This window comes from Eleutherodactylus coqui, chromosome 7 (genome assembly GCF_035609145.1).
Source record: "Eleutherodactylus coqui strain aEleCoq1 chromosome 7, aEleCoq1.hap1, whole genome shotgun sequence".
Classification (NCBI taxonomy): Eukaryota; Metazoa; Chordata; class Amphibia; order Anura; family Eleutherodactylidae; genus Eleutherodactylus; species Eleutherodactylus coqui.
In genome coordinates, this window is record NC_089843.1 from 68,385,165 (window position 1) to 68,398,848 (window position 13,684).

A 13,684-nucleotide genomic window follows, 5' to 3' on the forward strand; every position below is an offset into this window, starting at 1 on the left:
GGCCAGTCTACCCAAATCCTCATTGCAAATCGAATTGCAGTGAACATGCTTGACTGTTGTTCCATTCCCATTGCCTGTTCCTTGGAAGTGAATAGAATGGTAGTCAACCATGGTGTTATGTTCTTCACATGAGACATTTGGGTGGTCTTGTGATATCTGCAGGTCTCAGCAGTTAAATATATACTGTAATGTAATTGTGTAATGGTACAATCACTTATCTAATGTTCTTATACATTATTTTACTTTGACTATAGGTCAAGTCTAGTATTGAGCAAACTGAACCAGTAGAACCCTGTTCTGGGTCAAGCTTTGCTAAAGGTTTAATTCTGCATGAACCTGAACTGAGTTTTTAGCAATGTTCTACCCGAAGCAGGGCTCTACTGGCTAGGTTCGCCCAGCACTAGTCCTGAACATTGGTTTATAATACTAAGAGCCATGAAATCCTGTAAAATAATTTAAAAACATTTATACAGGGTTTTTATGGCTCTTAGACTGTGTGATACTTCATTTTTACGGGTTTTGGTGAACATACAGTTTGGTTCAAAATAATTCAGACCAAGCCAAACTTTTTGCAAAAGTTTGGAGTAACTGTTGAACCAAACTTTTCAAAAGTTCGCTCATCACTACTCAAGTCATCCAAAAATATTAGGGCTCATGCACCAGTTGCTATGCCTTACCTAAGGCCTGTTTTCATCATTGTTCGAGGTTTTGTTTAGAGCCTCCTTTGCTGATTTCCATTAAGATACAAGTCAAACTGCCAGAAACTTGAGTGACCACATTATAGTCAATGGGGACTGTTCTGTGTCCTCATATGACATTTCATTTAAGCCCATGGGTACTGTTTTCCTACTCCGAAAATGGGAGTCATGGGAGCACTCAAAGCGCTAATATCATCAAACACTTATATAGATCCAGTATATTCTGCAGAGCTATTATGCTGCCCATATTCTGAAGAACATAAGATGCCACAGATGACGGGTTTCATCTGTTAAGGTGTCCTGACAATAGATTTTGCACATGAGGCCAATATATTGTATTTGAAATACTGTGGCATTGACTCATACACCAATCGGCCATACCATTGGTAGGTGAAGTGAATAACATTGATTATTGTGTTACAATGACATCTGTCAAAGGAGTGGGATATATTAGTCAGCAAGTGAATAGTCGGTTATTGAAATTGACATGTTGAAAGTAGGAAAAAATGAGCTATTATAAAATCTGAGCGACTTGAATAAGGGAGAGAATAAAGAAAAATAAAAAAAAATTTGAAATGATGCTGAAATGCACATTTGACCTGAAGCTGTAATGATAGCCTTCAGTTATGTAAAATATTCATAAACTTCATTTTTAATATTTTTGTGATGTTGCAGGTGTCACCAAATATGGCAGCTGCAGAACTCACAAATTGTGTGGCTGGCATCAGAAACATCATCCCATCGAAGGAAATGGTCTGGACCACATTTGAAGTGATTGAGAATGAAGAACTTGGTATGTAATTTATGTGTCCAGCTATTTACATGCTCGTTTGTACTATATAAATGGTTCATATTAAAACATCAACCTGTATGGATTGAGCTATGAAGACAGGGCTCTTCTATTGGATTCTAACATATTGACTACTGTAAATTAATGCAGAGTTTTAATATTAGAACATTAACATGTACCTGTGTACTGTTCTGCATAAAGAGACAATATTAAAGCAAGCAAAGGGGATTGTATTATTTACAGAGAAATCCATATTTTACCATTCGGAAGTGTATTAGAAAATGTATACATCCAAAGATATTGCTATTTTCACCTTACAGTGGCACCCCCTGCTGTTTCAATTGTAAGCCTCTTTGCACATCCATCTATTGAGATAACAGCACACAAAAATCTACCAAGGGTCACTTGTATTGGACTCTCTCAATGCTTTCTTAGCATAACTGTATGCCTGTGACTACACCAGTGAAGGTCAAACTGAGAAATCGGTGAAATTGCAGCTGGGGGAGGTCCAATGAAGTTAAGGTACATGCAAAGCATTTTGGGGCTTGCAGCAAAAAGTGTCACATCCAGCATGAATGACACAGTAATAAAGACTAGGCTATTAAAGGGAGCTGCAATATACCTCAGGGTGAAGAACAAGGAAAGGCCAAGACCTATCCCTAATCGTCAAGTGGCTGATCCTGCCTAACGAGTAGAGCACCTACCCTGATACGGGTAAATGCAATAAGAAGCTGGGCTTCCCTGAAATGACCCTACATGAAGTCAGAGGGAGAGACGAGTACCAGTAATGGACTAAATCGTTTAGACCCAGTGAAAACACAGAGAACACCTGACAAAAGATACAAGAAAGGAGCAAAACCACACAAGTAATTAAAGGGGTTGTCCCACCGTGACAAATGCATCTATATACTTCTGTATGGCTATTACAAAGCACTTTGTAATATAACGTGTGCTTTGTAAATACGCCATACAGAAGATATATACTTACCTGATCCGGTGCCCCCCCCCCCTATATTTACCTGTCCGTTGCCTTGGCTCCGACCATTCCTTGGCTCTTCTCCCATCAGCGGGTCTTCTCCCATCAGTCGCGCAGGCGCTCTTCTTCTGGCTGCTCAGGTCCCTGTGAACGCGCCTGACGCAGGTGCATGCGCAGTCTTCTCCTGACTTCCCCTGGCTCCGGCAGACAGAAGAGGAGTAGCTTCCCCCGGCGGACCTTCCTTCTGGGCTGGGTAAGTCAATGAGAAGGGGGTGTGGTTGGGCTGTGGGAGGGGGGCGGCCTGTCCCTTGTGGCTGGGGGGGGTGGGCTGGTCAGGAGTCGGGCTCGGGCTGTCACTTTGCGGGGGGGGGTTGTGCGGTAATCGGGCGTGGGCTGTCACTTAGCGGGGGGGGGGGTGCCGTAATCGGACGCAGGCTGTCACTTTGCGGGGGGAGGGGGGGAAGGGTTGTGCGGTAATCGGGCGCGGGCTGTCACTTTGCGGGGGGGAGGGAGATAGAATTCTTGTGGGGTGGGTGCGCGGTCACATAGACTTCTTGCGGGGTGGGTGTGCGGTCACATAGACTTTTTGCGGAGGTGGATGTGCTGTCACGTAGACTTCTGGCGGAGGTGGATGTGTTGTCATGTAGACTTCTGGCAGAGGTGGATGTGCTGTCACGTAGACTTCTGGTGGAGATGGATGTGCTGTCACGTAGACTTCTGGCGGAGGTGGATGTGCTGTCACGTAGACTTCTGGCGGAGGTGGATGTGCTTTCACATAGACTTCTTGCAGTGGTGGATGTGCTGTCACAGACTTCTTGCAGAGGTGGATGTGTTGTCACATAGACTTCTGGCGGAGGTGGATGTGCTTTCGCATAGACTTCTAGTGGAGGTGGATGTGCTTTCACATAGACTTCTTGCAGTGGTGGATGTGCTGTCACAGACTTCTTGCAGAGGTGGATGTGCTGTCACATAGACTTCTGGCGGAGGTGGATATGCTGTCACGTAGACTTCTGTCAGAGGTGGATGTGCTGTCACGTAGACTTCTAGCGGAGGTGGATGTGCTGTCACGTAGACTTCTGGCGGAGGTGGATGTGCTTTCAGGTAGACTTCTTGCGGAGGTGGATGTGCTGTCACATAGACTTCTTGCAGTGGTGGATGTGCTGTCACAGACTTCTTGCAGAGGTGGATGTGCTGTCACATAGACTTCTGGCGGAGGTGGATGTGCTTTCACATAGACTTCTGGCGGAGGTGGATGTGCTTTCACATAGACTTCTGGCGGAGGTGGATGTGCTGTCACATAGACTTCTGGCGGAGGTGGATGCAAGAGTGCACTTTGGGGGGGGACTGTGGGAGGGCATTGTGGGGGGGGGACTGTGGGAGGGCATTGTGGTGGGTGACTCTGGAGGGGGGAACTGTGGTGGGGGCATTGTGGGGTGTGCACTGCGGAGGAGCATGTGTGTGGTGGGGGCACTGAGGGGGTGTACTGTGGAGGGCACTGTGGGGAGGTCATTGTGGGATGGTGCACTGTGTGTGGGCACTTTGGGGGTGCATTGTGTGTGGACACTGAAGGGGGGGACTGTGGAGGGGGGTGCACTGGAGGGGGGGGGGACTGTGGGGGGCAGAGTGGAGGGGGCACTGTGAGGGGGGGCATGTGTGTGGGCACTGGAGGGGGCACTGTGTGTGGGCACTGTGAGGGGGGGCATGTGTGTGTGCATCATGCTTGGTGCTACTTTCACTTTCTACTATTGAAAGTGCTGATAGAGATCACGATCTCCTGCTTACTGCTGTGACAGCTGTTAGCAGGAGATTCCTTCATCTCCCCGCCGGCTGCCGGCTCCATTCAAAGCAGTGAAGCGTGCATGACGCCGGTCCTCCAGTCATGTGACCGGCATCATCAGGAGCGCGCACACTGAGGAGAGAGAGGCAGCAGTGCATGATGGGAACTACCCAGCGGCGCCATCTTTAAAAAGTTCTTCAGGCAAGCTTTTTATAAGGGGAAGAAAAGGAATAAAAAGGTGAGGAAAATATTGTTTTTTATGGGAAAGGCTGTTGTGTGTGATGCTTCTACTCTACAGGGCATTCATGGGGGAAAAAAAATTAGTTTGGGCAGCGGGACAACCCCTTTAAGGGTAAAAACTGATACAGAAGAAGCTACAGCACAATACATTGACGAAAAACAACCACTCCCAACCATCACATACCAAGACTAGGAAAACTGAACTAGACATACCAGGAAACTGAATTGCATAACCACTATCATCTGCTCGGAGGAGCAGGTTTAAATACCTAAAACATGTCACTTATAAGCTGGCTGAGATGACAGACAGCTCAGCCAGCGTGTCAGTCCATAGAGAGATGGAATTGTTTCCCCCCGTGGCTTTCGTCACACTAAACATGTCCTGGAACCCAGAAGCAGTTGGTGTCATGACAGAAAGTCTCTCTAGTGTCATCTTGTGCACTTACTTTGAATCCCTCCCACAGTTTTTCCCATTCTTGGCAACTCTGAGGGGAAAGAAGGAACAGAAAAATACCATAAAAGGTATATTTCAGTCAAATTTTCGACTGTAATCCGTTTCTATGTACATTTGTACCCATTTGATAGCATTTAGGAGCAAAGTGTGTGTTGTGGGACAAATCCTCTTAAGTCCTTGACAACCTTAAAAATGTGATGAGAGAAAATGCCTCACTTTTCTCACCCTCTACTGCTCTAACATACTGTATGTGAAACAAGGACACTGAATGCACATTTTCATTTCTCTTTCTTATTTTCTAGAACGTCCTATGCACTACAAAGAAATGTTTTAGCTACAGTTCTAGAATGGAGTATGCTTCCTGATCCTGGAACAGCTTACCTGCTTGTTAAACCATTTTATGCAAGTAATTACTTATCGCATGTTGGTAAGTCTTTATTTTTTTTCTAAAGATGCTATGAATTAAAGGGATGAAAATGCTTTTCTGTATTCATACTGGAGCAATGGTAAGGCCTTTTAACTTAGGTTAAGTAGATCAATTTTATATTGTTTGCTTAACTGCACATAGTGTTGAGTGAACCGAACCAGTACAACTCTGTTTCAGGTCGAACTTTGCTAAAAGTCCGGTTTGACACAAACCCGTACTAAGCTTATAACAAAGTTCAGCCCAAAACTGTGTTCTACTGGTTAGGTTTGCTCAACGTTAGTCCTGAACACTGGTGAATAACACTGTCTAAGAACCATAAAAGCCCTGTATAAGACTCTCAGAGTGCTATATAAGGCTTTTATGGCTCTTAGATAGTGCTGTACACCAGTTGTAGGAGTTTTGATGAACTTCCAGTTTGGTTCAAACTAATTCAGACTAAACTCAACTTTTTGCAAAAGTTTTGATAACTAGCCAATCTAAACTTTTCAAAAGTTCACTCATCACTAACTGCGTGTACAAACTGGACGTTATTTTGTTTTGTTCATGTGAGAAACTTGATTTCTTTCCACATTGAAAGCCAAGGCCAAACAGCTGTAAATGTGAGTTGTCCTCAAGGAACTGAGGCGCAACACACATTGGGCAGTATATGGATATCTAACCATGTGCTATCCGATATAAACAGACAATGCACATTCCCATGAATTGTATGTCCTATTTCATGTTGTGAAGCATACAGGAATAGGACATGGCATGAGGTTTTTTTCACGTGAGCCATAGGTCTAGAACAAATGTCCTTGTGTGTAGCCTTTTAAGCTATATTGAGGCTGCATGCTGTCCATGTAATTACACGGACAACACATGGCCTGTAAATAATAGTTAATTTAGGTATACACCATTACAATAAAGAAGAGCAGGAACATGGCTAATTATTTTAAAAAATGAAACATCATATATGAATAAAGGGCGTCATAAACTTGAAATTCCTTGCAGCGCTTGATTGTAATACAAGCGGATAGTTGTGCAGAAAGAATAAAATATCTAGAAATAGTCAGTGATCTAATATCTGCCCATGAGCCTCCTAGATGTAAATATGACAATGTGTGATCTTGTATATGCAGTTTTCCACCTCTTTTTCTCCAATTTGATTCCTCGTTGCTGGGTAACACATTCATAATTTCACAGACCATATGTGTTAAGTAGAACTGACAAGTTGAGAAAAATAAAAGTCGGAGAGTACTTAAGCGAGAAGGCACTATAATTCATACCCAGGATTTAAGTTAAATATTGTTCGTGAGACTGTAATATTAGAAAGAGGATTTGAGAGTTGCTAAAATGTTAAAGCTTTTATTGAAGTGAATCTCAAACTCATTATTAAATGCGGCTCTCAGTTTCATCTGACTCTTACAGGATAAATTTTCTTTCCTTATTTCACTTGTTCCTTTAGCTCATTCTTTGGTATAGATCAATGACATCCAAGAGACTTTGCCAATTAAACAGGAACAATAATCTATCAAAGACTGACAAAGACCAAAAAGACCCACAGGACAAGTAAAGACCTCGCTTCAATTAGTGAAAACCTGCTGGAGACTAGGCATTATTTCCATGTCTGTTACAAGAAAACAACAACAACATAAATAGAGCTAAGATACAGCGATAATAAAAACCTTCCCAACACTATATAATACACATTAATGACACATTTTTATTCACACTTACAATATTACTGACCATATCTTATTGGTTTTTCACTTATATGTCATATTCACGTTTTATTGGCTGTTTCAAATGAGCCTTTAATAATGTCATACGACAGATTAGTAGGGGCTCTCTGTCATTTCTATACCTAATGTGTTTATTGCAGTATGGAATGACTATGCATGCATGGCCAGCTCTATTGCTGACCAGAACCAAGACCAGTTAATTCTTGGAAATACATGTAGAAGAGGGTGGACCCAACCAGCCTAACCAACAATGAAAGTCTACGATGAGTCAGTCCATAGTAAATGTGGCAGCTAGACTTATTTTCCTATCTAGCCGCTTCTCAGATGCCTCTGCACTGTGCCTGTCGCTGCACTGGCTGCCAATCCATTACAGAACTAAATTCAAACTCATCAACCTTGCCCACAAAGCTTTCCATGGCGCTGCACGACCTTACATCGCCTCCCTCCTGTCCGTACACCACCCAGCCCACACACTCTGATTAACCAACACAATTAGAATAAACTCCCCTCTAATTAGATCCTCACATACTCATCTCCAGGGCTTCTCTAGAGCAGTACCAGTCCTCTGGAACGCACTACCCCGAAACATCTGGACAATCCCCGATGCACGGAACTTCAGATGTACCTTCAAAACACATCTCTTCAGGGAGGCATACCAAATATCCTGATCTAATCCCCCACAACATGCCCCCTGCCCCTCCCATTAGCTCCCCACAATCTCCATATTGCCTATTGTATACATTTTCTGATGCTGTACCTCCTTATCACACCACAATTTTGTTTCCTAATAATTAAATACCACACAATTTCAGTATTGTTTGTATTACCCCGTGCCTCACCTCCTGCCCCATACCTCCTGAACCACCCCACCCCGTCTGTCTCCAAATAATTGTATACAACATGTAATTGTCTTACTGTTTGTGCCCCCCCCCCCCCCCCCCATGCTTTGAAAGTGCTCCGGAATAAGGTGGTCCTATACAAATAAAGATTATTATTATTATAATCGCGGTACGCTTTAGGGATCAGCCATTTTTTTGTATTTTTCCACCGACATAGTCTTATGGCTTGTTTATTGTAAGATAAGTTGGGTTTTTTTTAAGGAATCATTTTGTGTACCATATAATGTATTGATAATCTTTAAAAGTTGTTAATTGGAGTGAAGTTGAGAAAAAAGTGTGGCATTGTTTTTCGGTTTTTATTTTTATGACATTCTCAACATCGTAAAATGACATATTCATTTTTTTCTGCATGTTGGCATGATGACAGCATTACTACATTTATATTGATATGCAAGGCAGGAGTAATCTGGTCTCACATGCAGAGTTTAAGATAGTTGATTTACAATAAGTGTTACAGATTTACGAGAGAAAAGAGTAGTAATAAATGAGAATACAGGCCAAGAAATAGCAAGACTATCTACCTTCTTTCCTATGGAGGGAGCTTTTTAAAGCAGGATTGTGGCTAACTATAACAAGAACCACCTTATTAACCTGTCCTTGATGAGTTAAAGCAATTAAAGGCTCATTGACATGGGCATATTTACCTTCTGTATTAAGGGCCATTTACATGGGATGATTATCGCTCAATTTTTTTTTGTCTTTTATAGAGTGAACTGCAGTTTTAATTCATGATATTTCAGAGTACATGCAACATTCTGATTGATTTTTGTTCAGTGGGGGAGAGGGATGACAGAGTGATTCGGGCATTGAGTATTTTTTTTATGGCATATGAAGTGAATAGTAAGGCCTCGGTCGGTCAGACGACCGTTTTTTGCCACGATTTGCGGATCACATGACGGATGTGCATCCGCAAATTGCGTGACCGGGCCGACGATTCCCCAAAAAATCTGCAGTTAGCAGCATTTTCGGCGAAACGGGCCCGATCAAAGGAGTGCTGTCCAACCCATTGAAATTCAATGGAGACGGCAGTACAGCCGGATCCATTGAAAGCAATGGGCTGCGGGCGAGCGCGGCATGAATTTTCGAGAAGGGCTTAAAAATATAAGCCCTTCCCTGAAAAACATCCAAAAATGTGTAAAAAAAAAAAATATATATATATACTCACCTTGTCCCTGCAGCCGGAGTTCAGCCGCGGCCGGCAGGCAGTTCTCCTGAACTGCTCTGTGTAGTCTTCAGCAGGCGGGGATTTAAAATCCCCACCTGATGAATGGGCTGCCTCTGATTGGTCACAGCCCTCACCAATCAGAATACTATACCTGCTGAATACTACACAGAGCAGTTCAGGAGAACTGCCGGCCGCGGCTGAACTCCGGCTGCAGGTACAAGGTGAGTATATTTTTTTTATTTATTTTTACACATTTTTGGATGTTTTTCAGGGAAGGGCTTATATTTTTAAGCCCTACCCGAAAATTCATGCCGCGCTCGCCGGCAGCCCATTGCTTTCAATGGAGCCGGCTGTATTGCCGGCTCCATTGAATTCAACGGGCGAACATCGTCCTTCTCTGCCACAGCTGTTACAGCTGTGGCAAAGAAGAATGATCTTTATAGTATATGTTCTCAATGGGGTCGGCGTTGCTGCCACCGGCCCAATTGAGCGCATATATAGAACACAAGGAATCGCAGAACGCAGATAGGCGCGATCTGCGATTCCTCGTGTCCAATAATTTATCGGACATCCGCATAAAAAGCGGTCATGTGACCGATCTCATTGCGAAGCAATGGTTCTATATATGTGCAGATCGCATCCGCAAATCGCGGCAAAAAACGGTCATCTGACCGAGGTCTAACTTTGAAAAACCAAACCTGGCAACTGTGGTTAGAATGGAGCTGCTTCCTGCAGAAAACAGATCAGTGCATGAGCACAACAGCCCGGCAAACAGCTGATCAGCAGAGATTCTAATTTGTGGACTTCCGTTGATATTCTTTTGATGGCTATCAATAGTTTACAATTGGACAACCCCGTATAAGTTCCTGAATGGGCTTTTTTCCGTGATCACTGCCAGCATTTTCCCGTTCATTCGCATGACCGCGAGCATCGCTTTTAGCGAAAAAATACGCCACACCCCAAAAAACCCTCGCTCTGCCAAAATCCTCAGGTTGCCTTCCATTGTCTATATAGAGGCACCTGTAAGCTTTTTGCAGTGTTGGACGCTTCAAAAATGCCTCCCCCTCCCTTCTCTTTTCTTGCTTCCATAGGAGTCTATTGGACCCGCTGGCGTATATTGGCCAAAACATAGTTCCAGAACTATGTTTTGGCTGTGCGTATAAGCACTGGCCACGTATATGTTCTTTTTTTCACACTGACAGCGTATTTACGCACCGTATATTCGCCCATGTGAAAGACTGCATTGGAAACCAATGCTTCACATCGGTACCATTTATGTGCCCGGGCGTGAAAACGCGGCGTATATGCGCTCGTGGGAATAAAGCCTGACATTGTAGATAATGGTGCTGAATCACTAATAGTGTCATGGCCATATTTGGAGAAATAGTGGATTTCCAGCTCATGAGCCACACTTCTACTATTTTCTGACATGTCTATAAAAGTAGACTTTATAGCCCTTTAACCCCTTGAGTGGCGGGTTTCCTACCACTCTGTCGTGCCCACTAGGGCAGGTTTTTTAAAATGGTCTAATCATTGAATTTCAACTAATTTTGCAGTTGCGTTTCAAGAGCCATAACTTTTTCATTTTTCCATTGACATGGCCATATAAGGGCTTGTTTTTTGCGGGACAAGTTGTGATTTTTTAAACAGGGGGGGAGGAAAAAAAGAAATGGGGAAAAAAGAAAAAAAGGGGCCATGTCATTAAGGGGTTAAATAATGTATTAACTTCCTTCTCTGGGTCATTACGACGCATGGATACCACATGTGTGATTCTATTTTTTATTTTTTACAAAGTAAAGGGAGACAAGTGTTTTTATTATTTTTTTTATAATTTTTTTTACTTTTTTTTTCTTTTGTCCCTTTAGGGGACTTCCACAGGGACCCATCAGGACCCCTGATCACATTCCGGGGGTCCGATGGTGACAGCCCTTTACATGCTGCAGTGACAGCCCTTTACATGCTGCAGTCACATAGACTGCAGCATGTAAAGGGTTAACACAGCAGAGATCGGAGGTTTTCTCTGATTTCTGCTGTAAGAGCTGGTACCTAGCTGTCCTCTGACAGCTAACAACCAGCTCTCCCTGCCACAGAGACCATCGGCTTGCTTCTGACAAGCCGGTGGTCTCTATGGCAACCTGTAAACAAACCAGTGCAGGAGATTGCCGGCATGTCGGCAATATCTTCTGCTGGTTTTTCAAAGCCCTTGCACTGCTCTGTGTGGGTCTGTGCAGGCAGAGCACACTGTCACAGCTTGTGGCATTGTGCTCTGCAGCTCCCATAGTGAAACATAGCCCGGAAATCTTCCGGGCTATGTTGCTATGAGCAGTGGAGCTCGTCCCGGAAAATTTCGGGGCGTGCCACTCAAGGGGTTAAAGTGGAATTGTCCTTTCCTATTGTTAATTTACCATCATCTAGTAACTGCATCTGCATGCATTTTATCAGTTTCCCATTTTACTTTATATTGTTATAAGTAGTAATATGCAAACTTTTGAAAAGTTTGGTTCAGCCGGTTCACAGAACTTTTGCAAAAGGTTGAGTTTGGTCCAATTTACTTTGAACCAAAGCAGAAGTTCAGCAAAACCCCTAAAACTGGTGTGTAACACTGTCTGAGCATCATAAAAGCCCTGTGTGACACTATTATTATTTATTATGTATTATCTCTTATCTAATCTATGACATTAGAGTGTCGTACAGAGCTTTATGGCTTTTAGACAGGGTTATCTACTAGTGTTCAGGAAGCGTTTTGAGTGAATTAAACTAGTAGAACCCTGTTTTGGGTAGAACTTTGCTAAAAGCTCAGTTTGGGTTCATACCAAACCATACTCTTTGCCAAACAGGGTTCTACTAGTACAGTTCACTCAACACTAGTCCTACATATTTAACTTTTAACAAAACTTTTAGAACCATATCTTATTTTTTCTTTATATAGTAACTAGCTAAAAAACTCGGGTTCGCCTCACTTAATTTGATACAGGTGTTTACGTGTTGTTTACACAAAAACGTTTATGGAGTCATGTTTACTTCAGAGGAACCGAGAAATAAAATATGTATACACATAGAGGAGCGTTAGATTCTCTCCAGACTGCATGTACCAATGACCCTCTACAAAATGTGCCACCCCTCCCACTCTCCTCACTTTTTACCTTTAAAGGTAACACCCATTTTTATTCACATTTAACCCCCGACTGAAGGTTGCAGCCCCTTCTTAGCCTTAAATGCATGCTCCATCCCTGCAGTTCATGGCCGCTTCCTTATGTACTTTACAGCCTTTCAGTGTATTCTCCTCAGTATAAACACATAGGGGTTAGGTAGATTATGCTCAGTATATACACATAGAGGTCAGTTAGATTCTCTTTAGTATATACACAGAGAAGAGTGTTAGAACCTCCTTATTACATTTTCCTAGGCTTTATGGTTTCTGAGAAAATAACTGTGTCATGTGTCCCTGATTTTCACAGTTTTTCATGCTTAGAATTGAATATTGAAGTTGCAACCCCTGTGCTTTTCCTATTGGTATGTAAAGAATCGTCGTGGCAAATTTCAAGTTTGTACGACAGCGAGAAGTTACATAACATAGGGGTGCACTTACTTTTGCACTTAGCATTGAATAATTAAGTTGTGACCCCTTTACTTCACCTATTTAGGACCTAAGGAATGGTCTGCCAAATTTTAAGTTTGTACAATGCCGGGAAGTTACATAGCATAAGGGTGCACTTACTTTTGCATTTAGCGTTGAATAATCAAATTGTGACCTCTTTACTTTTCCTATTTAGCACCTAAAGAATGGTCATGCCAAAATCCACCGGGAAGTAATATTACATAGGGGTGCACTTATTTTTACACTTAACATTGAATAATCATGTTATGACTAGAGATGAGCGAACGTACTCGGATAGGCACTACTCGTCCGAGTAATGCGCCTTATCCGAGTACCTCCCCGCTCGTGCTGAAAGGTTCGGGTGCCGGCACGGAGCGGGGAGCTGCAGGGGAGAGCAGGGAGGAACGGAGGGGAGATCTTGCTCTCCTTCTCTCCCGCCCGCTCTGCCCCGCTCCCCGCTGCGACTCACCTGTCAGCAGCGGCAGCTCCCGAACCTTTCAGCACGAGCGGGGAGGTACTCGGATAAGGCACATTACTCGGACGAGTAGTGCCTATCCGAGTACGTTCGCTCATCTCTAGTTATGACCCCTTTACTATTCATATTTAGGACCTAAGGAATGGTCTGCCAAATTTCAAATTTGTACAACACCGTGAAGTTACATAACATAAGGGTGCACTTAGTTTTACACTTAGCATTGAATAATCGAGTTACGACCCCTTTACTTTTCCTATGTAGGACCCAAAGAATGCTTGTGCCTAATTTCACGTTTGTACAACACAGGGAAGTTACATTACATAGGGGTGCACTTACTTTTGCACTTAGCAATTAATCAAGTGGTGGCATCTTTACTTTTCTTATTTAGGACCTAAAGAATGGTTGTACCAAATTTCACGTTTGTACGACACCGGGAAGTTAGAGAGTTAGGGGTGAGTCAGTGA

General features: G+C 43.1%; 1 protein-coding gene across 1 annotated transcript in view; it reads left to right on the plus strand.

The window, feature by feature from the left end:
- The window catches only part of ARAP2 (ArfGAP with RhoGAP domain, ankyrin repeat and PH domain 2), a 260,994-nt gene that overhangs the window by 206,524 nt on the left and 40,786 nt on the right, over positions 1 to 13,684 (plus strand). The window contains 3 exon segments of the mRNA XM_066573206.1: positions 1,374 to 1,491; positions 5,238 to 5,255; positions 5,258 to 5,362. Of these exon segments, the coding sequence (XP_066429303.1) occupies positions 1,374 to 1,491; positions 5,238 to 5,255; positions 5,258 to 5,362 (241 nt within the window).